General features: G+C 51.5%; 2 protein-coding genes across 3 annotated transcripts in view; both read right to left on the bottom strand.

Moving 5' to 3' along the window:
* Positions 1 to 12,473, bottom strand: part of GTF3C1 (general transcription factor IIIC subunit 1) — a 35,429-nt gene extending 22,956 nt beyond the window's left edge. For both annotated transcript variants that reach the window (XM_032970107.2, XM_032970106.2), the window contains exons 1-11: positions 12,054 to 12,473; positions 6,598 to 6,792; positions 5,988 to 6,164; positions 5,476 to 5,619; positions 4,683 to 4,791; positions 4,358 to 4,475; positions 3,893 to 4,045; positions 3,337 to 3,452; positions 2,315 to 2,819; positions 798 to 1,336; positions 109 to 230 (exon numbers count right to left, since the gene is read on the bottom strand). In XM_032970107.2, coding sequence (XP_032825998.2) covers positions 109 to 230; positions 798 to 1,336; positions 2,315 to 2,819; positions 3,337 to 3,452; positions 3,893 to 4,045; positions 4,358 to 4,475; positions 4,683 to 4,791; positions 5,476 to 5,619; positions 5,988 to 6,164; positions 6,598 to 6,792; positions 12,054 to 12,340 — 2,465 coding nt within the window. In that variant the 5' untranslated portion in view covers positions 12,341 to 12,473. The remainder of the gene's footprint in view (positions 1 to 108; positions 231 to 797; positions 1,337 to 2,314; positions 2,820 to 3,336; positions 3,453 to 3,892; positions 4,046 to 4,357; positions 4,476 to 4,682; positions 4,792 to 5,475; positions 5,620 to 5,987; positions 6,165 to 6,597; positions 6,793 to 12,053) is intronic.
* An 8,361-nt stretch (positions 12,474 to 20,834) lies between these two features.
* On the bottom strand, positions 20,835 to 27,460 carry THUMPD1 (THUMP domain 1 NAT10 acetyltransferase adaptor). The gene is made up of 6 exons (XM_032970196.2): positions 27,218 to 27,460; positions 25,730 to 26,017; positions 25,018 to 25,228; positions 24,104 to 24,352; positions 22,663 to 22,802; positions 20,835 to 21,912 (listed from the first exon to the last, which is right to left on the bottom strand). The coding sequence occupies exons 2-6, from the start codon at positions 25,961 to 25,963 to the stop codon at positions 21,490 to 21,492; spliced, it is 1,257 nt and encodes a 418-aa protein (XP_032826087.2). The 5' UTR covers positions 25,964 to 26,017; positions 27,218 to 27,460; the 3' UTR covers positions 20,835 to 21,489.
* Positions 27,461 to 27,585: the final 125 nt, after the last annotated feature.

A 27,585-nucleotide genomic window follows, 5' to 3' on the forward strand; every position in this document is an offset into this window, starting at 1 on the left:
TTCAAATATAGATTTCAAAGTGCCATGGCTCCAGTGGCTTCGCAACAGAAGAGCATTCCAGACGGCCCCGTGGCGCTACGACGCGGCGCCAGCGAACGTCACACGCACGCAAAGAGGCTCTCGATGAGGCGGTGGCTGCGCACGGCCTCGATGATCATGTTCTGTCGCTTGAGCAGGCGGTACGTCAGACGCGTCGGGCCCCGCGTTGCGCCCGGCTTGTGAGGCGCCGCCTGCTCGCGCGCGCACAAAGACACGGGCGGGCGGGCGGGCGGGCGGGCACGCGCACCTCAGCGAGAATTCCAGTCACCTATGGCTCTGTTGCACGCAGATTACACGCTAGCGTCACTTTTAAAGGCGATGGAGTGAACTTTTCAAACGAGACAGAATGAAAGCAAGAAACAATAAGGACACGATCGTGAAAATGAGCCAAACAAAAACAACAAGAACCGATTAATGGAGCTGCTGAGTAAAGGAACTTGTCAACTGCCTATAAATGAGCAATTTCATTATTGCCTGCTACAAAAAAAACTTATGGTTGGGCGGTGGTGCAGGTGTTGTGTGCACTGTGCTATAAACCTGAAGACCCGAGTTAGATTCCCAGCCACGGCCAACGATATCGGAAATATTTTTTCCCCCCCGACACCATTTCGCCCAACCTACGCTGACCGTCACGGCAAACAAACCCCCCCTCACCTACACGGCGTGGGGAGGCTTTCATCCGGCAGTGGATTGACAAAGCACCGCGTGCACTGACACTCCGAAAAAATGATCAGCGACAGCGGCGCTGGCGCACCCACCGGCTCCAGCAGGAGTGCACCACCCCCCGGCTTGACCTCGGCCTCCTCGTCTATCTCCACCTTGCAGACCCCGTGCCCTTCCGGCGCCGGCCCCTCCGCGTCGGAGGGCACGGCCTCCGAGTCGGCCGGCGCTCCGGCCTGCCCCGCGGCCGCGCCCGACGGCGCCTCTCCTTCTCGCCGCGCGGCGGCCTCGCCGGCATCCAGCAATGCCACGCTCTCCCGGCACGCCCCGTCTCCTCCCTCCGGCGCTGGCTCCTGTTCGTCTCCTCCCTCCGGCGCTGGCTCCTGCTCGTCTCCTCCTTCTCGGCGGGTCCCCGTCTCGCTCGGCGCCGACGCGGCCTCAACCTCAGTGCCGGGCCCGGCGTGTGGAGCATCGGCGGGATCCGTGGATTCCGTCGCCGGTGCCAGAACCAATTCTGCTGTTGCTGCTGCTGTGGCTGCTGCCGCTGCTGCGGCCTCTTGGAGCTGCTCAGCCGTGACCTTCACTTCCGACTCATCGGCGGCGGCGTGTCCGGGCTTGTCCTCTGTGGTCGTCTCATCTGCAGACACAGCAGAGTGCCTTCGTTGTAATTGTCACCCCAACCGATAGCGGCGTCAAGTCGTGAGACTGGCGAAGACATTCGGATCTCTCGCAAAGCAGTGCATCACCCATTGTTGCAACCGTTCGTGGAAGCGGATAACTACTGCCGAGATCTCTTCCAAGTGGTTCTTTGGCGTCCCACATCATGGGGCACCGCTTTTTCACCTGCCCTGCTGCTGAGGGCCACATCCTGCCTGTCTCCAGCAGAGTCAAAATGAAACGTGCGCTTTCATGCGACTGTTAAGCTTGACCTCGCAGTATAAATTCGAACCGCAAGGTAACCCCGACCCTAAGCTTGACCTCATCCCTTAAGGCTCTGAACACCGTCCCCTGTAACTCTCCAATCAGACGTTCACCGTTATTGCCAAGTTCGTTCACCAACTCCACACCGGCATTCACCGCTTTGACAAGAAGCACCCAGACGTCGGTAATCACGACGAAGTTCCAAAGCCGGATTGTGGGATACTGCCGAGCATGAAGCGTGGAGGTGTTAACCCTGAAACACCCACGGAATCTAGCACAAGGAATAAAGTGATGGCAGAAAGAATAAAGCGACAGCACCGGTTGCATCGATGTATAAATCTTGTCCTCCGCTCACGACTCAAAGTAGACCATGCGGGGGTCACGGGCCATACGGTGAGGCCGCCAGGCTCAGGGTGAGGTCGCAGGGCTCGGGGTGAGGTTACAAGGCTAAGGGCAAGGTTACAGGGTGAGGTCACAAGGTGAGGTCACAAGGCTAGGGGCGAGGTTACAGGGTGAGGTCACAAGAAATAAATGATGAATGAACAGGGTGAGGTCACAAGGCTAACGCTGAGGTTACAGGGTGAGGTCACAAGAAATAAATGATGAATGTACAGGGTGAGGTCACAAGGCTAACGGTGAGGTACAGGGCGAGGTTACAGGGCGAGGATGGAGCATCGTGTCGTTTCGCACTCACCCGCCTGCGGCAGGGGGTGTTTTCTCGGACGGCCTCTCTTCTTGCCGCTGGCCTTGGTGTTCACCTTGGCCTTCTTGTTCTTCTTCAGGCAGCCCTTCTTGTTCTTGGAGCCCTTCGGCCGCCCCCTCTTCCTGGGCACGAGGGCGGCGGGATCCTGCCCGGTAGCGGGGGCGGCGGCGCCAGCAGCGGCGGCGCCGGCGGCGGCGCTCTTCCCCGGCTGCCTCCACCTCCCGGCCGCACCCCAGTTCCAGGGGAACACGGTGTCGGGGCGCCGGGGGGCGGCACCGGCGCCGCAGCGCTTCACCCTGCCGTGCGTGCGCCCCGGCTGGGCGACGGCCCAAGCGGGGGCGGCCGGCGAGGGGCCGTCGCCGGCGCCGCCCGGCGTGGTGAGCTCGTGGTTGCGCGCCCGCTCGCGCTCGATCTGCTGGCTGAGGACGCTGGTCTTGACGAACTGCTGCGCGATGTACTTGGTGGTGCGCTGGCGGCCCTCGTCCTCCATGATGTCCTGCGGGCGAGATCGACGACAGTCACGACAGCAGCGATAACAACGCGCGGGAGGAATGAACGGGAGCGATGATTGACGAACGAGAGCAGAAGTAACGATCGCAAGGGAATGAATGAAGGGCGGCGAACTTGAACGAGGAGAAGGGCCAAACAGAACGACGACGAACAACCGTCGAGAACGATGGACGCTAACCAACGGTGAGAATGAAGAAAAGGGGAAATGAATGAGAATGACCAACGAGAGCGAGAACAACGAGAACGGGAAAACGGCACGAGGACAAGGCGTGAGTAAACGAGAGCGACAATTGTGAACGTCGAACTGCTTTTTGGCGCTTAGCTTCTTCTCCTTCCCCGCGAAAGAAGTTCAGCGTGCATACGTACGTACAACCGGAGAGAACAACGCACGGTCAACCAGAAGAGGGCACCCGGCGGAAGGGCACGGGAGGAGCACGCCGAACGAACAAAATGCCGACGCACAGCCCCGCGCAGCGGCGTTCCGTGGGCGCGGCACAGCGCACCTTGACAAGCCCCCTTCGGCACAACGTGCGGCACAGCATGCGTCCCTCCAGCTTGCCCACGTTGAGCTCGAGGCACAGCTCCGAGTGCGAAATGCCGCCCGTCCCGTGCCTCCGCACTGCAAGAGGGCGCCGCGACACACGCGCAAGTCGCTCAGAGCAGCGTCAATCACACGCGCGCATACACACACCTACGCGTGTGCCGCTCACCCGCTCACTTTTCTCACACCCACGCATTTCACTCACCCGCTCGCTCGCACCTGCACACGTGTGTACCACTCATTCGGTCACACACCCATGCACACGTGTGTACCACTCATTCGGTCACACACCCATGCACACGTGTGTACCACTCATTCGGTCACACACCCATGCACACGTGTGTACCACTCATTCGGTCACACACCCATGCACGTGTGTACCACTCATTCGGTCACACACACCTACACGTGCGTACCACTCATTCGGTCACACACACACACACCTACACGTGTCACTCAACTCACTCACTCGCACACGCCGGCACGTGCGTTGCACACGGAGTGCACAACGGCCTCACCGAGGTCCAGGGCCTGCGTCAGCATGTCGCGCTGCAGCACGAGGCCCTGCGGCCGGACGGGCCTCTGGATCGGCGTCTCCTCCTTCTCCACCTCCACCTCCGCCTCCCCGAACGCACGCACCAGCTGCAGGCTCCTCACCATCACGTCGTTACCTGCGCCAGGCAAAGCAGGCAAGCATGCGGACGGGTCAACGGGGACGGGGCCAATCACACTCGCCACGGAAACTCACGCTGCGTGACCCAGGTGTGCTGCGCGAAAACACGCAATAAGACCCCTAACAAAACCAGCAGCATTAAGTGGATTACATTTTGTCAACACAGGCAAGATCACAGATCCGACTGGGTGGTGGAGCACAGCACACCTCTGATTGGTGGGTGCTGCCCACCTCCGATTGGTCAGTAGCACCGCACACCACTCATTGGTCAGTCGCATAGCACGCTTCGGATTTGGTCAGTGCCGCTCACCTCTGGTGTTCTTGCAGGGCCGCCCCTGTTGAGTCTGCTTGACCACGGACGTGATGACGATGTGCCCCAACGTCACCATGAACTGGTAGAGCTTCCGGAACGACCGGCCGTCCATGCCCTGTGCGGCAACACGGGGCGTTACAGGGACATGCAAGCAACGCTGGCGCCGACCGTCTCGTCCATAGTCGGTCCCGTCATTGTCACGCTCGATGAATTCCGTCCACTCACAGCCATTGTTGAGTGAAATATATATGTAAAAAAAAATTGTTCGCGAACAATCACACATTTGACGATAACCAAACCCAACGCTGGACTGTTGCCGCACCATTTCTGTGCGGAGCCTGGCGATGGAGTCCGTACGAGTGGACCGCATCATCAGCTTGTCGGACAGCTTCTGCATGAGCACCGAGTACTTGCTGTGCCTGCAGCCCGCCCTGCAGGGAACAACGGCGCTCCGTTCAACCCGCACGCGCTGGTCGATGCAAGCGCCCGTCAGCAGGCCCACATTATGGCCGGCGGAGGGGTACGTGGGTGAGGAGGTGGTGTGGCCAGAATCAAGCACCACTCACTGGCCCCCTTCTACCTCCCCCTCTCCTCCTCCCCCTGCTGCCTCTCTCTGAAACGCAGCACTGATATTTGTGATAGCGCCAAGTAATATTTTAGGCCGTGCCGATCAAGGGGATACCCTAAGAAAAAACTGACGTAGAAGTCAACTCTGTGCATCGTAAAAGACTGGGCACAATCTTCTGGAATTGTAATGCAATGTGCTCACCAACAGCCATAACAACTCGCACGCACAGGCATGCATCAACACACACACGAGAGAATGTTACGAATGAGAACGTGAGCAAGTGGACGAGGGTGTCGGCAGTGGTACCAGCAGTAGCAGTAGCAACAGTAGCTGCAGCAGTAGCAGCAGAAGCCGCGGTGTCTGCATCAGCAGCAGTAATAGCGGCAGTAATTGCAGCAGCAGCAGTAGCAGCAGCGTCTGCAGCAGCAGTAGCTGCAGCAACAGCAGTAGCTGCAACAGCAGTAGCTGCAGCAGAATCAGCAGCGGTAGGTGCGGCAGCGGTCGGTGCGGCAGCGGTAGCGACGGCAGCATCGCTGGTGGCGCGAACCTGTCGATGTGGAATCGTTTGAGCAGCAGCAGCATGGAGTGCATCTGGCTCCCGTTGGGCCGGCGCGTCACGTGCGACTGCAGCGTCACCAGCCCGAGGCGGTCGAGGAAGCCGCGGTGGTAGTGCATCTTCCTCGCGTCGATACTGCACGACCCACGGCAAGCACGCGCTGGCATCACCGCGCACGCCAAGCCAAACTCTCGCCCACCGTCATCTGATGTCGACTGCCATTATTAGATGCAATGCAAGGGGGCGGTGCAGTATAAACGATGATAATTTTGCGTTTATCAACACCAGTCCAACGCCAGTCTACACCAGACTTCTATACCCGTGTTTGTGAGCGAGTAAAATAATAGATGATTGCGACCCAGGTGCTGCCCACCTGTGTATCATCACCAATATTTTACACGTGCAAACTAAGCCGCAGCACCCTGTGCATACAGGGCAGGGAGGCGGGCGGGCGGGCGGGCGGGCGGCCACGGGGGCGGTAGGGCGGGCAGGGGGGTACGCACTGGAAAACGTTGGCATGGAGGTCGCTCTGTAGGGCACCCTCCCAGCGCGCGCGGCCCAGCCGTTCCAGCACGCAATACGAGAAGTCGGGCACGCGCAGGTCCGGGTCGCACTCCCAGCCGGCCAGCGCACGCCACCGCAGCTCCTGCGATGCCACGGCAACCAGCGTGTCGCCCCACCTGCCGGGACGCACACGCGCAGCGCCCCCAACTCGTCCTTCTCGTCATGTGTTTACGCGCCATTATCCGTTTGCTCTGTGCCGATGAACGCCACGAGATGTTCCATCTCGTGAGGATATCCCAGGTGAAGTATTTCAGTAGTTCTAATTGAAGAACTGTCATCAACAGCCATGATCAAATTACTCAATTGGGTTAAACGACGTTGCAAAATTGGGCCCCCGATTGGCAAACATCACCCGTGGTCGCGCTACAAGCACGGCACAAGCGGCACATTTGCTTCTTTTTTTTCCCCAACGGTTATTGAGCGCACGAGGGCCCCAACGGCTCCATACGCCAAAGCGCGGTCACCAACGCAATTTGTTTACTTCCCACTGCACGGCAGAGGGGAGGAGTGCTCGCGCGGGGGGGGGGGAAAAAAAAAACCGCGGCTCACCTCCTCTCCACCTCCTCCAGCGTGCACAGCGGCTGCAGGTCGCGGCTGCGCACGAGCTCGGTGACGCACGTGCGCTCTCTGTAGTAGCGGCAGGAGCCCTGCATGCCCGCGGGGTCGTCCAGCAGCATGTGCACGGGGTAGATGTCCGGGCCGCTCTCCCACCGCCCCGTCGCCGCCTCCACCTCGTCCCCGCACCTGCGCCCGTCGGGCAAGGGTTGTCGGTGAATCCGGTGCGGAGGAAATGATCCGGCGTGGGGCGCGCGAAGAAGCGTGTCGCACGGGAAAGAGACGCGCAAGTTAGGGCTTGGCTTTGCGCATCTATATACGAGTTGGTGGTTTCGCATGTGTGTGCGTGTGTGTCCTGGTAAAGCTCCTTCTTTCCCAGCTGTCGATTGGCCAAAACAAAATGTACAATCGGGGATGCTAGCACAAAAGTAAGTTTTTTTTATATTTAAAACATATTTTTAAGTTTAATTTAGATAAAATATATGTAAAACGTATTTTCAAGTTTAATTTCAATTTAATGAAATTATTTCTCCACTAAAACCCACGTAGAGAGAAATCATTATCAACCCAAGGGGTGATTGTACTCCATTATTTCACAATTTTACTCATAAAACTTAACCTTATTCCGTTGATTTCAATTATAATGTGTTAATCATTGTACAATAATAGTTGCAGTGAATTTACAATGCCGTATCTTACTTAGTTTTTTTATGTTTTAAAGTATAAGCACCATGGTACATTCCAAACAAAGCTGAAGCTACGGTGAGCAACGTGGTTAAAAATCAGATGCCGGTAACGTGATTTATTATTATTACAGATGTTAATTTGGCATCAATGGACTGATGTACATCACAATCAGAATATTTATTTAGACTGCAGGAGGAATACGAAGAGCTATAAAGCTCTTTTTCACAGATATCCAGTAGGGGCATGGGGTAAGATCATCATAACAACAAACAGTACAAAAAATGATAGTAGTACAAGTAAAATTAAGGTAACAATTCATCCAACCACATCTCCAGTATCTATATATTCGTGCATGTGTATTAGATTTGGGGAATGCCAGAAAGTGCCTGTTTTATGCACCGCGATTGATTCGACATGTCTCCATTTTGATCATTTACTGCATCTGTACCGTGTTGTGGCAAAGGGCACATGAGTATATGCAAAATCTTGATGCATCGGTGCTTTTGTTGCGCAACATTAATGTTTGACACCTCATAAATGTGTCCTTTATTTCACTTTGCACGATTTATCACTGATGTGACTTTTCTTTGACAGACGCTTATCTTCTCACAATACCCTCACACTTTGCTGTATACAGCTCAGCAATAGTACATGCTGAGGGTATGTAACAACATTACACATCACACGTGTACTATGTCTGAGCTGTACACAGTAGATAGTGTGATGTGTAATGTTATAAACAATCTCATCCCTTGGGTCCGGGTAACGCCACCCCCCCCCCAGCGAGTAAAAATATATGAAGATTCGGACGTTTAAGGATAAGTTCGGATATTTTATTTGGACTTTAGAAACATCTAAGTGGGTAAGATTATAGTGTGTCTCCATGCTCATGCAAGTGACATTCGTATCGATCAGAAAACTATATATTTTTTTGGATGATCCAAAACTTTATCTGCAGCGCGACGTTTAGACTTTTTGACGTAAAGAAATTCAGACATCACCAACGTAAACGCATCGTCTTGAGCTGCGTATTTATTCGGCGACTGACGGAAGACGGGACTTTTAATATCCCGAGAAGACTGACAAGATTTCCCAGGAATAGTTACCTCAGCAAGAGGACGATCCTGGGAATATCAGGAGAGTGAGCACCGGAGGCAAGGAACACACACCGCCGGAACGTGGACAGCTCACCAGAGGCAGCCCACGTTGAGTGGCGACTCTACAACTGTACCAGAGGAGTCCTCGCTTAGCGCGTGCTCACACAACGCGCTTTCGCTACAACGCGGTTCTTCTATTGGGGAACACTTTTCGCACAGCGCGGTCAACGGCGGCTAACTACTTTCTTGAGCTGCGGCGGCCGAGCGGTACGGGAAATTCCTGGGAATACGCGGGGAATTAAACGGTCACACTGCGGCGTACCCTCGTCTCAGTTCTTTGTCCCGCCATGGGATGACCGCAGGCTGATTTTATAGTGCAAACGTGATTCAAATTTGCATCGTTTTTATTTTCATTTATGCCGCATAGCGTACGTATGCATGTCGGGTAATTCCTCGCTGAATGCGGGACTTTTCAGGAACGCATCTCCTTGCGTTAAATGAGGAATTTGGCGTACAAGCCAAGGGTTGGAAGGGTTCCCCGGTTTTCCTCCAGTGGCATGGCAATCGAGGGCGCAGGTGGAACTACCCAGAGGCCCACAGGCCTGAAATGCCAAGTCGCTGGGCTCTGAAGCAAGGGGTGGTGGGGGCAATTGATTCCTCGCACCAATGAATTGCGCGTCACACTTGAATTGAACATCAGGTTAACGCTGCTGCTGCTGTAATTATAACCGAGGCCAGGTCTCTTGGTTGCTGTTACGAGTGGCACGGGGAGATTGACTTAGTGTCGTCGTGAGGCCAGTGGCGTGCGATGGAAACGCGACCCTCGTGGATGCACGTGGACAACGAGTGGCCGGAGTGGGGGGTGGTGGTCGATGCGTGCGCACTTCTCCTTTGAACTTCTTCCCCACCGTACGTGTCCAAACCGTGCTCATCGGAGGTGCGGTATTGGGGCCCGTGGCAGGTCACGTGGGTGACGATGAGCGAGAGGGGGCTGCCAGCCACGTATCGAAAAGAGGTTTGCCCATTTAAGGACTCGTTAAAAAAAACAACACGCACGCACTTGGGATGCTTAACGCTTCTTCCAACACGCGTCGTTGTGTCTTGTGAGTTTCTTGAATCGGCAAAAAAAGTAACGGGGAAAGCCGGCGGGGCAGCCGTCAGGGCAAGATGCGTTTGCGTATTGTGCCTTGATGGGCCTCTTCCTTGCGCTGGTTCGAGTCTCCCCAAGTGTGTTTGTCTAATCCTCGAAACCAATGTGGCCAGCTTCTCAACCGGGGCCACATCGCCGACACCAAAAGCAAGTTTAAAACTGCGGTTTGGTTCACATTGAGGATCATCGCGCTAAGCCTCTCTTGTGCTGCTCTCAATGCCAACTCGGCCTGCCACCTACGCGCACTCTCGCTGTACTGTCACGAACAAACCACAGCGATTCCGTCAGCCCTCAAAAGGCTAAGTAGTGGGGGGGGGGTAGGCTGGAAAGTGCTCTGCACTCCTCCCCGCGTCCTCGCGGACCAGCGTGGTGAAGTATGGTCGAATACTCGTCACGAGCGGCACGACAGCGTGTGGATGGGGGAGGGAGGCCCTCATCCGATCGGTATATTGGCAACACGGTGTGAACGCGTTACACGCACCCCACCAGATCAGTCGGAGAGACTTAAACCAGGGCGTGTTTCTCAAGCAACCTGAGATCTATGGCAACTGTCCAGTTAAACTACAAGCAAGTGTCAACACAATACCAGGCCAAGGGGCGACCCTAGCCACACTCCAAACCCTGTCTCACTCTCACCCCAACCCCAGACTCACCCCAAATCCAGTCTCATCCCAACCCCAGTCTCACCCCGACCCCAGTCTCACCCCATCCCCAGGCTCACCCCAACCCCAGTCTCACCCCAACCCCAGTCACACCCCAACCCCAGTCTCACCCCATCCCCAGGCTCACCCCAACCCCAGTCTCACCCCAACCCCAGTCTCACCCCATCCCAAGTCTCACCCCGACCCCAGTCTCACCCCAACCCCAGTCTCACCCCATCCCCAGTCTCATCCCAACCCCAGTCTCACCCCAACCCCAGCCTCACCCCATCCCCAGTCTCACCCCATCCCCAGGCTCACCCCAACCCCAGTCTCACCCCAACCCCAGTCTCACCCCAACCCCAGCCTCACCCCAACCCCAGCCTCACCCCAACCCCAGTCTGACCCCATCCCCAGTCTCACCCCAACCCCAGTCTCACCCCAACCCCAGCCTCACCCCATCCCCAGTCTCACCCCAACCCCAACCTCACCCCAACCCCAGTCTCACCCCATCCCCAGTCTCACCCCAACCCCAGTCTCACCCCAACCCCAGTCTCACCCCATCCCCAGTCTCACCCCAACCACAACCCCAGCCTCACCCCAACCACAACCCCAGCCTCACCCCAACCCCAGTCTCACCCCAACCCCAGTCTCACCCCAACCCCAGCCTCACCCCAACCCCAGCCTCACCCCAACCCCAATCTGACCCCAACCCGAGTCACACCCCAACCCGAGTCACACCCCAACCTCACCCCAACCCCAGTCTCACCCCAGCCCCAGTCTCACCCCAGCCCCAGTCTCACCCCAACCCCAGTCTCACCCCAACCACAACCCCAGCCTCACCCCAACCCCAGCCTCACCCCAACCCCAGCCTCACCCCAACCCCAGCCTCACCCCAACCCCAATCTCACCCCAACCCGAGTCACACCCCAGCCTCACCCCAGCCCCAGCCTCACCCCAGCCCCAGCCTCACCCCAGCCCCAGCCTCACCCCAGCCCCAGCCTCACCCCAGCCCCAGCCTCACCCCAGCCCCAGCCTCACCCCAACCCCAGCCTCACCCCAACCCCAATCTGACCCCAACCCGAGTCACACCCCAACCCGAGTCACACCCCAACCTCACCCCAACCCCAGTCTCACCCCAGCCCCAGTCTCACCCCAGCCCCAGTCTCACCCCAACCCCAGTCTCACCCCAACCACAACCCCAGCCTCACCCCAACCCCAGCCTCACCCCAACCCCAGCCTCACCCCAACCCCAGCCTCACCCCAACCCCAATCTCACCCCAACCCGAGTCACACCCCAGCCTCACCCCAGCCCCAGCCTCACCCCAGCCCCAGCCTCACCCCAGCCCCAGCCTCACCCCAGCCCCAGCCTCACCCCAGCCCCAGCCTCACCCCAGCCCCAGCCTCACCCCAGCCCCAGCCTCACCCCAGCCCCAGCCTCACCCCAGCCCCAGCCTCACCCCAGCCCCAGCCTCACCCCAGCCCCAGCCTCACCCCAGCCCCAGTCTCACCCCAGCCCCAGTCTCACCCCAGCCCCAGTCTCACCCCAGCCCCAGTCTCACCCCATCCCAGTCTCACCCCAGCCCCAGTCTCACCCCAGCCCCAGTCTCACCCCAGCCCCAGTCTCACCCCAGCCCCAGTCACACCCCAACCCCAGTCTCACCCCAACCCCAGTCTCACCCCAACCACAACCCCAGTCACACCCCACCCCAGTCTCACCCCAACCCCAGTCTCACCCCGACCCCAGTCTCACCCCAACCACAACCCCAGTCACACCCCAACCACAACCCCAGTCACACCCCATCCCCAGTCTCACCCTAACCCCAGTCTCACCCCGACCGCGCGAGTCTCGTGCCACGCCGGTCGCTGCGCGCCTACCCATCGTCGTCTCTCGCCGCGGCCGCCGCCGCCGCCGTCTCGCGCAGCAGCAGCGGAGGCCGCGGCACGGGCAGCTCGTAGAAGTCCACGCCCGGGTTCGAGGCCAGGGCGGCCCAGAGGAAGGCGCGGAGGGCGAAGTCGCTGCGCGGGGCCCCCCCAGGGAAGGGAGGCGAGCGGGCGCAAAGGCGGACCCAGAGCGCGCTCGGGGTCACCCCGTCGAGGCCCTCGAGGGCGACCTCGTCGGCCATAGCCTCCAGCGCGTCCATGGAGGAGCCGGTGAAGTCCATGGAGGAGGAGGTGGTGGTGGAGGTGTTGTTGGTGTGAAGAGGTCCTGGACGAGGAGGACCGCGGCAGCTGCCTTCAGCGAGGAGGCCGCCAACGCCGTCGATCCGCCGGTTTTGATCTCCTAGTTCGGATAAGCGCAGACCAATGCGACCGCCGCGCGCCGATTGGTCGTCGCGAGGGGGGCGTCGGGGGCGGGGTGGTCCGCGAGCCAATGGCGATGCGCGATGCGGGCGGGGGACGTGGAGGGGATCCCCGAGCCAATGGGCGAGCGCGCGCGCGCTTATGTGATGTGGGAAATGCGAAGTGGTGGCGCAGGGGGGGCCCTCGTTGAGTGCCCCCCCTCCACCACCAATGGTGCTCAAATATAAATAACAACACAATAATGTTGTTGTTGTTTATAATTACTATCTGTAAAGTCGTCGTGACGACGGCGTTAAGCTACAGATAATTAAGCGCAACAGTTTTGTGGTTTCAGTGGTTGGTAGTGACGACATTATTTTCGCGATTCGATTATTATTAACGATTCCTTGGATGATTCAATTGCCATCATCGATTCAATCTTGGATATATTTTCACGATCAAGTTTTACTTTGGATGAGCTCAGCATGTTGGAGTCCTAAACTATAAAAACCCTCAACCAGACCGTACAGAGTCTCTCTATTCTAGATTTAAAGCTTTCGTGACTGCTAGGATCCATACTCTTTGGTTCTATTGGGTAAAGTCACGTAGGTGAAAATAAAATAACAAAAAATCACGACGTTTTTTTTTGTTATTTTATTTTCACCTACGTGACTTTACCCAATAGAACCAAAGAGTATAGAGTCTCTCTAATCAAGTTGTCACGTCGTGGAGCGGGCGACGGCGGGCGGGCGAGGGGGGGGGTAAAAGCAAATTTGTTCAAATCGATAATAAAAAACTGGAGCTATGTTGGGTGGCAAGCGACGAAGTTTGTATCGTTTAATCTTCTTTGGTTCTTTCGGTAAAGTCACGTAGAATGACCAGTCACAAGCTAATCACTCAGCTATTTCAATGCTAAATTCTCCTGTTTGATTTGTACTAGGTGCCTCTGTGGATGTGTAGGGCTTTGACTTTAACATAGCCATTTCTGTGACCAGTCACAAGCTAATCACTCAGCTATTTCAATGCTAAATTCTCCTGTTTGATTTGTACTAGGTGCCTCTGTGGATGTGTAGGGCTTTGACTTTAACATAGCCATTTCTGTGACCAGTCACAAGCTAATCACTCAGCTATTTCAATGCTAAATTCTCCTGTTTGATTTGTACTAGGTGCCTCTGCGGATGTGTAGGGCTTTGACTTTAACATAGCCATTTCTGTGACCAGTCACAAGCTAATCACTCAGCTATTTCAATGCTAAATTCTCCTGTTTGATTTGTACTAGGTGCCTCTGTGGATGTGTAAGCTTTGACTTTAACATAGCCATTTCTGTGACCAGTCACAAGCTAATCACTCAGTTATTTCAATGCTACATTCTCCTGTTTGATTTGTACTAGGTGCCTCTGTGGATGTGTAGGCTTTAACTTTAACATAGCCATTTCTGTGACCAGTCACAAGCTAATCACTCAGCTATTTCAATGCAAATTTTTTATGCTAATTCCTTTATCAAGGCGCTTTGTTTCTTCTCACACAGCTTAAAGGTCGTGATCTGAGCGTGGCTTTTTCACTCCAGCGCTGTCCTCCAGACAGTCTTGTCCCTTCACCTGATGAAGGCCGCTTGTGTTGTGGCCGAAACGAAAATAAATTTTACGTGACTTTACCGAAAGAACCAAAGAAGATGAATCCTTGCAGTCACGAAAGCTTTAAATAGAAATGTGTATCGTTTATTCTAGATTTGAAGCTTTCGTGACTGCAAGGATTCATTCTCTTTTTGTTTTTTTTTCGGTAAAGTCACGTAGGTAAATTAAAATAAAAGAAAACTAAATGAAATCACGACGTTTCGGAGGCAACACAAGTTGTTTATTTTATTTTGTTTCGTTTGCCTGGTAGTTATCTTGCTGGGAATGAGAGAGGGGGGTGTCGCGTTGTTCCACCCCCCTTGAAGATTCGCAATTGACGCGCGATGGAGACTTTCGCGACCAACATTATCCATGAGATGCTTTTTGTTTTGTTTGTGGATAACTTTGTCCCGTGTCGGGCTACGACAACACAAAACGACAAGCCCCTGGCTAGCGAGCACTTTAACCAAGAGGGCCCTGGGAGGTCTCAATCCCAGTGGGTGGCACAAACCTTCACACAGCTCGAGTCCCCGAGACGCACTGTGGGGTCTTTAGATGAGTTTACAAACGTTCATTGTATACACTACTATAAACTACACTATAGACTACTATAAACTACACTATACACTACACTATACACTACTATAAACTACACTATACACTACACTATAAACTACTATAAACTACACTATATACTACACTATACACTACTATAAACTACACTATATACTACACTATACACTACTATAAACTACACTATATACTACACTATATACTACACTATACACTACTATAAACTACACTATACACTACTATAAACTACACTATATACTACACTATAAACTACACTATACACTACACTATACACTACTATAAACTACACTATACACTACACTATGCACTAATATCAACTACACTATATACTACACTATACACTACTATAAACTACACTATATACTACACTATAGACTACTATAAACTACACTATACACTACACTATACACTACTATAAACTACACTATATACTACACTATACACTACTATAAACTACACTATATACTACACTATACACTACTATAAACTACACTATATACTACACTATACACTACTATAAACTACACTATACACTACACTATACACTACTATAAACTACACTATATACTACTATAAACTACACTATATACTACACTATACACTACTATAAACTACACTATATACTACACTATACACTACTATAAACTACACTATATACTACACTATACACTGCTATAAACTACACTATACACTACACTTTACACTACTATAAACTACACTATACACTACACTATACACTACACTATACACTACTATGAACTACACTATACACTACACTACTACAAACATGTCAACCCCTCATCAGTGCCCCTACCTTGTTGCAGACCAATTCGGACCTCATTGGTTAACCCCCGTGCCCCTTATAAATCTCAACATTAATTGTATACACTACACACTACTATACACTACACTATAAATCTCAACGTTAATTGTATACACTATACACTACTATAAACTACACTATAAATATCAACGTTCATCCTACAAAGTCCCATCACAAAGAAGAAACACAAATAGACCAAAACAATGTTGCCTGTATTGAAACGGCTCTTCGCCGCATGGACCTGAACACTCAAATCCCCTCTATCAGAATGCGGGATGCGGAGTAACCCGTATGGGGCCGTCATAAATGACGTCACGCGATTTTTGACGATTTTTGACCCCCTCCCCCCCCACCGTCGTCACACGGCGTCACAAAAAGTCAGACCCCCCATCAAATATGACGTCACAAAGCTCTGCCACCCCCCCCTCCCCCAAAAAATAAAACATGCTTCAAATCGCTTTAAACTATTCTCATTGTAGTGCGTATTTAATGTGGCGCTGCACTCTCATGTTGTAGGAGAAAACATTTATATAAAAAAAGTCTATTTAATTAAGTAGAACGTGTTGTCTATATTTATTTAAAGTTGCGCATTTTCATGTGACGTCACATTTCTCAACGAACCTCCCCCTCTCGTCACACATCGTCACAAATGTCTGACCCCCCCCCCCCAAGTACGTGACGTCATTTATGGACGGCCCCTATGGGTTGACAAGTATGAGTTTGGTCCAGAGTAGGGCAAACTATGTTAACTTTTTTTTTCCACCAGGTAAGGCCCCCAACTGAGCTCTACTGCAAGGCTCTTCTTACAGAAGCGACCCGACTATCACAAATGATAGCTCAACGAAGTGGCTCATCGTCACGTGGAAATCCATAGCGAAAGCCAAATACTCTTTAAGCGCTTGTTTCTAAATGTGGAGGTGGGGGGAAAAAAACGGATGACCCGGAGAAAAATCCACGCCACCACGGGGAGAGAGAGAGAACAAGCAAACTCGAAATATATAAGCGTCAGGGTTCTACATCGAACCCACGGGCCTCCAACGTGGCACCAAACGTTGTTGGGGGGGGGGGGCATGCGACATTTAATTGCGAACCCCACGTGACTTGTGCCGTTATTTTATTTCCCTGCTTACCTGTTTGCCAGCGTAACTTGAATTGGGCGCATTCGTTGGATTTAAGGTTTTTTAATTATTATTTTACACGCTTTTATTTAACTCACTGTTGTTGTATCCTTAAATCTTGTAACTCAATTTTAACCCACTCCCCAATGTGGTATCGACTGCAAACTTGGTATACTTATGTCATACTGATGGCAATACTATATTCTATAATTAAAAATACAAAATATATTTGTAAACATTCTTTTTTATATGTTATGTTTCGGCTTGGGTCTAATTGTCCACGCTCAACTCACGTTGGGTGTAAATCACCACGGCCACTTACGTTATGGCAAGCTTCGGGGCCACTTCCTGGAGTCGTGGAGTTCTGCCATTACTCGTACGGTACATTTCAACAAAGCGTGTTTAAAAAAAAAAGTATTTTTAAATATTACTTATTCCCGCTCTGTTTGTTCGCAACGTCACGATTTATTCCCCGCTACCAAGGTCCTTTGCGGGTTCATTCTTGTAAATCAGCTTAAGGCCGATTGTGTCATACCCGCGTAAAATAAAATCGACGACTACTTATACTATACACCGCAATACATCCACTGCTGCATGAATGTCTCCCCAGGTCGTTGCAGAAATCGTGGATCTGCGATGCAAAAAAATCCACCGAGTCAGCATCTTCTACACTCGACCCGAAACTCATCGCTCCATCTCCGCAATAGACGTCCAGCTGTCTGCGATTCCCTCCTTTGGCTGTTACTCCGTAATCACCCTCGCCCACCGGCCATAATCCCTTCCCGTGATGTAACAGGAATGTTATTATTATAGGGTTTCATTATTGTGATCGACTCAATAATATGAAATCAATTATAATTTTATAATTGAAGTAATAATAGAGTTACAGTATTGGTAGCGTATTATTTTATCTAGTATAATGAAAGTAAATAGTATTGATAATATAAATATTACTTTTAATAAAAGCTATTCAGATTAAATCTTGACTTAAAGCTTTCGTGACTGCAGGAATTCATATTTTTGGGGTCTTTTGGTAAAGACACGTAGATTTATTTTTTCTATCTACGTGGCTTTACCGAAAGACCCAAAGTACATGTATTCACATTACTTTATATTACTTTGCAATAACTTAGATACTCCAAATATTAGAGAATATTTTCTGAGATAAATGCATAAGCATATATGCAAAAATATTAGTACAGTGGTTCTTAACCTTGTTGGAGGTACCGAACCCCACCAGTTTCATATGCGCATTCACTGAACCCCTCTTTAGTGAAAAATAAAATGTGATTTTTTTCAAATTCAAGACATAGATATGTTTTTTACTGGTACACAAAATGAGCCGTGCATGAACATTACCTTGTTCAAAGAATAAAACCAACACAATGCATAAACTCACAACAAATTACATACCTGGAAATCAATGTGACTTCTGCTGTTGCCTTTGAGAGATCAGTTCAGATATGCGTGGCTTCACCTTGGCAAGTGCCACTCTCATGTCATTTTCACAGCAAAGTCTGTTCCTTTTCTTCGTTTTTATGTCCAGCATCCTCGAAAAGGATTGCTCACAAAGATATGTTGTAACAAATGGTATAAAAAATCCAGGGCTTTCTTAGCAATAACTGGATACTTGTTCATTTGTCGACACCAAAACGTTGAGAGCGTTGTTCTGAAGAGTTGCTGTTGAACCTGGCTCTGCTGAATTTCAATGATTTCGTCGAGGAATTCATCATTGACATCTGCTGTTTCAACAGCAAACGTGAACGGCTGTCTCACCCATGCTGGATATGACTCTCTTGTAGGGAAATATCCGTCGAGAGACTTTGCAAGCTCATCTAAGTGCGTGGCAATTGTTTGCTTCAGTTCCGTGGATACAGAAATATCTCCGATTCCAGACACATCTTCGATCTTACTTGCACAGTCGTCCAGAAGCAGGAAGTTTGCGAAGTTATTGTTCTCTGTTTGTCGTTTCCATAACGGTAGCTTTTTTTGAAAAGCCTTCAGGTGTTCTTCCGCTTCCATGATATTGACTCCACCACCCTGCATCTGCTGATTGAGATGATTGAGAGCTGCGAATATATCAGCCATGTACGCTAAAATGAGAATGAACTCAGGATTTTTGAAGCAATCTGCATGGCAGTGTTGGTGCTCTTGCAAAAACAGGGCTAATTCCACACGCATGGCAAAAACACGATTCAGCACCTGTCCCCGGGATAACCACCGAATATTAGAATGGAGCAGAAGTACCTCAAATTCAGAGCCCATTTCTTTACACAGCTCACTGAAGATGCGGTGCCTCAGAGCACTTTTTCGCACATAGTTCACACATTCCACCACAGTTTTTAATACTTCTGTCATTTTTGGAGGTAAGGTTTTTGTTGCCAACGCATGCCTGTGCAGAATACAATGCGTCACAATGATGTGTGGTGCATCGGCCTTTACTAGCGCACCAAAACCAGACTTTCTTCCCAGCATGACTGGAGCTCCGTCCGTACAAACTGCAGAAACCATATCCCATGAAAGATTGTTGTCTCTGAAGAAGTCATCTACAAGCTTCTTCACATCGGCTGCCTTCGTTGTTGTTGTAAGAGGCTTACAAAATAAAAACTCTTCTTTTATCATGTCGTCTTTCACATAGCGTACAAAAACAGCAAGCTGGCTTAGATCAGAAACGTCTGTGGTTTCGTCGAGTTGAAGGCTGAATTTTGCCGGGCTTGAAATCAGATCCGCGACTACTTGAGCCAAGATGTCTTTACTCATGTCTTCTATTCTGTCACTGACGGTGTCATTTGAAAGGGGAATTTGGGATAATTTACCTTCGGCCGCTGTTCCGAGTATCAGATTCGCCATCTTTAATGCAGCTGGTTTCACAAGTGTTTCACCAATGGTGTGTGGCTTGCCCTGCTTTGCGATCAGGTAAGCAACTTCGTACGATGCTGTCAGGATCGGTTTGTTAACAGGTACAAATCCAAGAGCAGGCAGAGTGGCCCTTTCATCGAATCTGGCTCTCTTCACCCTGAATTCAGCAAGTGTTGTGTTCTTGTATTCCCCGTCTCCATGCAGCTTCAAGAAGTGTTCCTTTAGTTTTGCCGGTGCAAGACTAGAGTTGCTCAACTTGGCGTTGCAAATCATGCAGATAGGACGCTCACTCCCATCACGTTCCGTGATACATGAGAATCCATGTTGTACATATTCGTCCGACCACTTTCTTCTTTTGCCCGACATAGTTAGTATGGATAAAATATTAAAGAAATCACACGACGTACGACAACAACAGTCACACGTTGACTACTGAGTACTCACTAAATTCCCCGCAGCGCTGATTGGCCAAGCAGTGTAGCATGATCATCTGCAGCCAGTGATGGCCAAGCGGGCCGTGTGTGTCATCACAAATTTACACAATAATTCAAGTGTGTCCGGACCTCCGTGGCGGGGGCTCTGCCGAACCCCTGAGATCGACTCACCGAACCCCTGGGGTTCGATCGAACCCAGGTTAAGAACCACTGTATTAGTATGTCAGATTTGCTGATGACGTATTAATGACAACTGATGGAAACTAATTGCAACGTTGGACTCCAGATCAAACAAAAGGTCATGTCCAGCAACTTTGCTAAATAAAAATGAGACAACTGAAAAATAATGTAGTATTTATACCTGGGGAATTTACATAATATAGGATTAAAATGATTAAATAACGAGACGAAACGTGGCAAACCCATGTCTGCAGAATAAAATGTTCAGTCGAAGCGTACTATGCGCTCCGATGCGGATGAGAAACATTGAGCAAAAGACAGATGGACAACAGTGCAAGGAGAGTTGCGTCCTTGGAATTGCAGTTAAGAGACAGAGAGGAGCACACGGATCGGGAAAATAAACCTCAAATTAGAGAAACTAGTACACGACTGAACAAAGTGAACTTCAGCAGTACAGATCGCTTGACGAGACGAGGGCCGATGGAAAAGTCGGGTAATGAAATGGCATTCAGAAGAGAGATCACGCCCAAGAGGTCGATAGTTGCAGAGATGTAGCAATGAGATTAGCTCGGTGCAGGAGTGAGATGGACTGTGGCAGTGCGGGACTGTGAAGAATGGCAAGGGAAATTGGTGGCCTTCATCCAGCAGTGGATAGATAGTGGCTGATGATTAACACGGGACGAGTTGGCAGTACAATAAAAGGCCATCGTATTTAGCATCATCTGAGTCACCAAGAAAACTTGAAGGCCGCCACATTTCAATAGCCTGGGTTTTATTTTTAAATCAAACATTTGCATGGGTTTTTTTAACCACATTAAAAAAATGCAAACTGTAAAAAATATGCTTCGTAACAGATTTAAATCTTCACACATTCTCAAGGTCTGGTTAAAAATAAATCCCGACATCAAAGAACACAATGAAAACACCTGAACTCCACACAAAACAATTGTGGGGACTTGAAAAGTACCTCGCTCGAGAAAATAAATTCCTGTGGCCAGCCAAGAATCTTATTTTTTACAGTTAAGGAATAAAATTTGGACACCCAGCATAAAAAAATGAACAATTGCCCTCAAGATGCAATGTGAGGGTGAACATCACACACTCGTAGTTGAATTGTGGAAAAACATCAAAGAAACGGTTTTACTTGAATTGCCCTTCTTTTCTAACACCGCGGTGATGTCTTTAAAGCCTCCTTGAACTTCACTCTACAATCTTATTCTTAACAAACAAAAAAACGCGAGCAAGTCTCTTCTTTTGAGCTGGTAGACAGCTGAATATTTCCTCCCACGATCCCATTCAAATTGTATGGACTTGGAAGAGATGAAAAACATTTGTGTCATCCGATCCTCCTTTTTTTTTACTTATTTGGCTACGGCCGTATTCATTGCAACCCCATACCAAGCGCACGTGTCACTCGATCCCACCAACAGGAGCCTCTTCCCCCTTCACCGGAGCCTTCTCGTCTCCGCGGCTCTCATCCTGCTCGCACGGCGGTGCGGCCTGGTCCCCGTTTTTTCCCTGCTTCGCGTCGCTCTCGCTGGCTGCTGGTTCCGTGCTGCCCTCGCCACGGGGCGCTTCTCCGCTCGACGCTGCCTCGCCCGTTCCTCCCGCCGCCGCCGCACCCTCGTCATCACCGCCGCCGCCTTTCCCCACGCTCTCGCCTAAAACCGCGTCTTTGCCCTTGCCAGCGTCCTTCTCGCACTTATCCTCACCCTCGGCCGCCTCTTTTTTCCCCGCAGCCGGCGAGTCTCCCTCCGCAGCATCTGCGGTGGCCTGAGTGGCTTTCTGAGGCCGCTGCTTGACCTCAACGCACGGCCCCAACTTGGCCACCTCCTGCGGGAAAATCGAGGGCGTTTTTTTTTTGTAACAGCACGAAATATAAAAACGGTGTTTTAGACGTCGCGATTTTTTATTTTGCTCCATTTATGTTTCTGCAGGTGCCAAGAGATGAGATTTCAGGATTGTGAGAGATTACAGCGGCTTGTGGAAGCGCCTTCATCCAGTGGTGGATTGATCATAGCTGATGATGATTTTTAATCAAGACAATGGACAAAACAGTGTACAGAGCGAATGACAACATGAGATGCGAGGGGAGTCCGGGCAATGGAGAGAGGTGTCTCCAGAGGAATACATTGAATCGTGGTGAATTGCCTGACATGACTTATGAGTTAAAAACATGGACATTGACGAAGAGGATGGAACAAAAGCTGAGAAGTGTGCAAAGAACCAGGGAGAGATGCATGCTTGAGATTACACTGAGACAGAGAGGAAACACATGGTTTAGAGAACAAAGATAAATTAAAGGTGTAACTTTTACAATTAACAAAAGAAAGTGACTTATGAATGATGGCAGGTGGGCGAGACTAACGACGATCGAGTGACAGTCAGAGAGAGAAAGTGCCCAAGAAAACGATCACCACGAGGATGGAGATGAGATAGGCTGGCGCCCCCCCTCATTTGAAATGCGGAACCACGAGAGATGGCGATGACCTAGGTTCTACATCCAAGCAGTGGGTAGTTCATGGCTGCCGATGGCGACAACGACGATGATAAACCGCGTTCCTATTTGCTCACAGTCCACACCTGCAGGTTGTACTTGCGCAGGCGGACGTAGTCGCGCACGACGCTCAGGCAGCAGACGGCGCGGATCACCTCCACCACCACGGTGAGCTCGGGCTCCGTCAGGTCCACGTGGTTCTCCGCATTCAGCTTCAGCACCACTCCTAAGCGGTCAATCGCCGACAATGACATCAGCCGAACCAAATATAGGTCCCTTTCCAGCACTTCAGATTTACCCAGCAGCCCTTATTAAATCAAATACCTGTTTTCCACTGTGCAACTGAGCCACGCCAGGATGCCTCCGGAGGTGCTCGTTTGTTTTTTTCCACTGCAAGAACAAGAGCCCTGCCGCTGACGCCACATGCAATGAGGGCGCCACAGTGGCGAGCTGTTAACTCCTTCGCCTGGTATGCAGGAGCACGTGGGTTCGATCCCGACCCAGACGCCTGTCTATTTGGAGTATGCGTGTTCTTCCTGTGGTCGCGTGGATTTTTCTCCGGTCAGGTCGTCCTCCGGTTTTTCCCTCCACGCTTAGAAACATGCGTTGAGTATTTGGCTGATATACATTTCCACGTGATAAGCCCCTTTGTTGAGCTATAATTTGTGGCCAAGTCACTTCTGAAAAAGAGCAATATAGCTCAGTGGGCCTTACCTGATAAAATAAAAAGTTCAGTTTAGTTTTAGAGTATACGTTGTGTCAGTCATTGTACTACCTGGCGCAGCATACGACAAACTATTAACCTCACGGCCCTGCTTGGCCCCAAGTCAGTTTCAGCTGTCTTGTGAGGCCGGAGTTTCACGATTTGGATCTGGCTCGACTGGGCAAATAGAGGAAAACCACCCATACCTTGATGGCCCCCCCGTGCTGACGTGGCCTGGATGGGCTGGTGGAAAAGAGGTTTAACAGGCCCTGCTGGCACTATGGATTTTCCCAGCGGCGCCTTGGCCATGACTGGTAGCAGATGCCGAAAAATGGACGCCGGAGAACGCGGCTGTGCGTCAAGTCACGGCATGGAGTGAGAGCAAGTGGTGACTGCAAGTGTCCAGCTGGCCATCTCAACTCACCCGGCTGCGTCAGATGGACAAGTGTAAGGGCCTCTGCTCCGAAGGATGCATCGACTGCTGTTGTGAGTGACAGGCCGGAACGGAGGGCGGAAGATGCTATGACCCTTTCGTGGCTAAATGCAACAGCAGAAATAATAAAGGATCAAATATTTGTCATTGAAATATTTGATCCTTTATCCCCGGGCGTCGGCAGCGCTTTACACGTGATAAGCAACTGACATCACGTCTCACCTTCAACATTTCTGAAAGGCAGCAGCTGTCACTTTGCTGCACAAGGTAACTCAGCAACTGGCCTGCAAGTGGGAATGAGTCTGCCAATAGGGGGCGGTGGGGCGGGCGATGATTGCAAAGTGTAAATCCCGACTGAGCGGCGGCTCCGGCGGCTTCCCACGACTCTCACCGGCGACGGCCTTGATGGTTTCCTCGCGGTGCATGTTTCCGTTGTTGCGCGCCTTGTAGACCACCTGGAAGGTGGCGCGGCGCGGCGCGGCGAACCACCGCGGGAGGTGTGCCTCGGCGGCTCGCTCCACGTCGGCCGGGTACGCGCGGCACGACGCCGTCACGGGCAGCACGCGCAGCACGTGCCGGCTCTTGCTCTGGCGCAGCTCAGCCAGCTCGCTCAGGATGCCGTGAACCAACGTGTCGGGCTCTGTGCGAGGGAACGGCGGGGGCACACGGGCAGTCGGTCGGTTAGTCGCGTGGAGAGCACCCAGGGGGGCGGCAGCTCCTCCCTCTGCTGGTTGTGGAGGAGGGTTGCCTCGGTATGGCGAGACTAGCAAGTTTGCTATGTTTGACCGGGTGAGAACTCAAGAGGTAAGAGAAGTTTCATTTGTAATAATGACCTGGGGTGTACCTTTTAATCTGGAAAGCGTGTGTGTGGTTGTGTCAGACCAGATTGGCATAACTATTAACACCGGGCACTAGTTGGTGTGCGTCTTACTTCCCGAAGCGTCTAATAATCCAGAGAATAGGGTGCATCACAAATATCGTATCCTATTTCATTATTTCGTAAATATATACTGTATCCTGACGTCATATTTGCAAAAATGTATGTTGTAAATAAATAGCTACGATCCAATTAGTGCCGAGCGAAATGTTGTTTTTAATCATATTTCACAGGTCATGGCATCATTTCTTGAGTAACCGACGGGAGTGTGGTTTAAACTTCACAGATGACGAAAGATATGTTGCGACTATGGTAGGCTCAGGTTGAGTGAACTGCAGCCGAGTGCATTTCAGCTCGTCTCTATTTGTACACGAAGTATGGCAAAGCACGGACACCACCACGAGGACGTGAAACCGCCAATCACTGACCGACGCCCACAGAGCGGATGAACACCACGTTGTTGGCGCCGCTCGTCACGGCCCGAAACCGCCGCTGGGCGGCCGCCCCCCTCTTCTTGATCTGCGCCACCTCCTTCTGCAGCGCCGCCTCCGCGTCGTCGTCGTCGTCATTGCGCTTGTCGGCACCGTCGGCGGCGACGGCAGGGCCACCGCCGCCCTCCTCCTCCTCGTCGTCGTCAAACTGTGGTCACCCACGGTCATGGGAATTGTCAGCGAATTTCGGTGTCACAGTTGACGTTTTGAGATTGGCCAAAAAACGAATCGCTCAGTTGGGAAGAAAAACGGTAACATCACTCTCCGACAGCATAGCTACTGCAGACTATGTCTGCGAAACACAGTCGCCTCGGTGAAAGCCTTGTGCTAGAAGATTATCGCGATTCCCAAATGTTCGAAATGTCTGTTTTAATTAGAAATCAACCCTCGTATCTGCAAGATTATCACCGTAGTTTCCCCGTGTTTAAAGTGCCTTTGAACGTGGAGAGATTGGAGTCGCTGCATTCACAGAGGATCACAGTGTGTAGTCTATGAAGTCTGATTCTTTCTCTCACCCCAAGATCCATTGTTTGGTATTTCCCAAACCCCGTTCCAAGTGACACCTCCCGACCCGTCCACCTGCCCATTATCTTCCGTATCTCCCGACCTCCCACCCCAACCCCCCCACCGCACCTCGTCATTCGCCCACCTTCTCGGGGCCGTAGAGGCGGTCTGCTTGCTCGTTGAGCATCTGGTAGCCCTCGGTCGTGCACCTGCGCTCCTGCATGTTGCACGTGAGCAGCACGCCCTCCATGCCGGCCTCCAGCTGCCGGGGCCCCGAACCACCGCCGCCGCCCTCCGTGCGCGCGCGCTTAGCCGCACCGCCCATGTACTGCGCCTTGCTCCGCTTGGTGCCCGCGGGCGCTGGCACCTCGTTCGACATCGCGCAGTAGCTTGTGTGTCGCCCGGCGGACTTCCCCCACTTGACGCCGAGAAGCTGTGGACCGTGGCGTACGGGGATGGAGAAGACACACGTGACGTGCACATGGGGAGTACGCCGTATGGTTATTCTCTGGATGATGACCCCCCAAACTTGTCCCTTTAATTTTCCTTTACAATACGGGTAGGGGGTGGTGTGCGTCTTATGATAAGAATATAATTGTCGCAAGGAAGAAAAATCTTGCATACGCATGGACAATAATAATGCTAATTTGTGAGCCCGGCAACTAAATACAGGTGGTAGCCATTACTGGGTCAAGAGTTTTGACTACGCTTAAGGTTTGAACTATCCGTTAGGATTCGTGCACTGATTTGGTAAGTAGGGCTGCGTTTCGGGGTTTGGGTTGCTTTTGGCTTAAAGTTCGAGCTACGATTGGGCTAGGGAAAGCAGGGGTCGGCGACCGAAACAAGAAGAAGACACATTTATTGTTTCGAATTTCAAGAGTCGCACTGCAGTCCCCTAAAGAACCACCACATGCGACTCTCGAGCCTGCAGGGTTCCAGACCCCCTGGGCTGGGGTCAGAGGTTACCGCTGTCGGTGTGATCAGAGCCATGTGTTTGGTTCACAATTAGATGTATGACTGGCTATGGGCTATACAAACTCTTTGTTTAGGGACGTGCTCGGGTTGGAACGAGGAGTTTTTAATGGGTTATTGTAAAGGCTAAAGGGTTACCGTTGTGTGTTGGAGTTATACCTATGAATTAGGGCTAAAGGATACGCGTTTGAGATATTAATGGGTTAGGGACGTGTTCGGACTATAAAATGAGTTAAGGTTATGGCTATGTGTTTGAACTATGAATGGGTTATGGCTATGTGTTAGAGCTATGAACGGATTAGGGTTATGAATTGGCTAGGGTTATGTGCTAGGGCTATGAACGGGTTATGTCTGTTCATTGGGCTATGAATCAATTGTGGTGATGAATTAGTTATGGTTATGTTAGGACTAGGAATGGGTTATTGCCATGTTCATAGGGCTATGAATGAATCGCGGTGATGAATTGATTCGGGTTATGGCTAAGTGTTTGGACTACGAATGGGTTATGGCTACGTTGATAGGGCTGTGAATGAATTGCGGTGATGAATTAGTGAGGGTTATGTGTTAGGGCTCTATGAATGGATCAGTAACAGCAGAGCGCACTGTACCATGTGGCAGCAATGGGGCTCGACACGAACGCGCGCGTGCCCCCCATTCTTACCTTCCGAGTTCAGGCGGCTGCTTCCTTGCTTGTACCTCACGGGCGTCGTTACACGTGTTGTTGTTGTTCTGTTTGTTGTTGTTTGGTTCTAATGGAGAAAACGAGTTAGCGTGGCTCGCGTGGTGGTGGTCAGGCCGCGTGACGTCACTACCCCGTGGCCTTTAACCTCGGGGGGGTTGATGATGTCATTTCCGGACTGATGTAGAGTGACGTCACCGGCTGCTGTGGGGGTGCAATGACGTCAGGCAAAGCCCTGCAATTGCCCGCCGCTCGGATTTGCTGGCCGGGGCGCCTTTAACGATCGGCGGTGACGTCATCGCTGTATGAAGGTAGAGTGACGTCACCGGTGGCGTGAGTCGTGAAGTTGT

Source organism: Petromyzon marinus, chromosome 43, assembly GCF_048934315.1.
Source record: "Petromyzon marinus isolate PM22_M1 ecotype Great Lakes invasive population chromosome 43, UKy_Petmar_22M1.pri1.0, whole genome shotgun sequence".
Lineage (NCBI taxonomy): Eukaryota > Metazoa > Chordata > Hyperoartia > Petromyzontiformes > Petromyzontidae > Petromyzon > Petromyzon marinus.

What these genes read in the sequence shown, in the direction of transcription:
- THUMPD1 (XM_032970196.2), bottom strand. Translation starts at nt 25,963, where the DNA reads ATGTCGAACGAGGTGCCAGCGCCCGCGGGCACCAAGCGGAGCAAGGCG. An exon ending in GCCTCTACGGCCCCGAGAAG is followed by an intron (nt 25,229 to 25,729) that starts GTGGGCGAATGA and finishes GGGTGACCACAG; the next exon opens with TTTGACGACGACGAGGAGGA. An exon ending in TGCGCAAGTACAACCTGCAG is followed by an intron (nt 21,913 to 22,662) that starts GTGTGGACTGTG and finishes ATTTTCCCGCAG; the next exon opens with GAGGTGGCCAAGTTGGGGCC.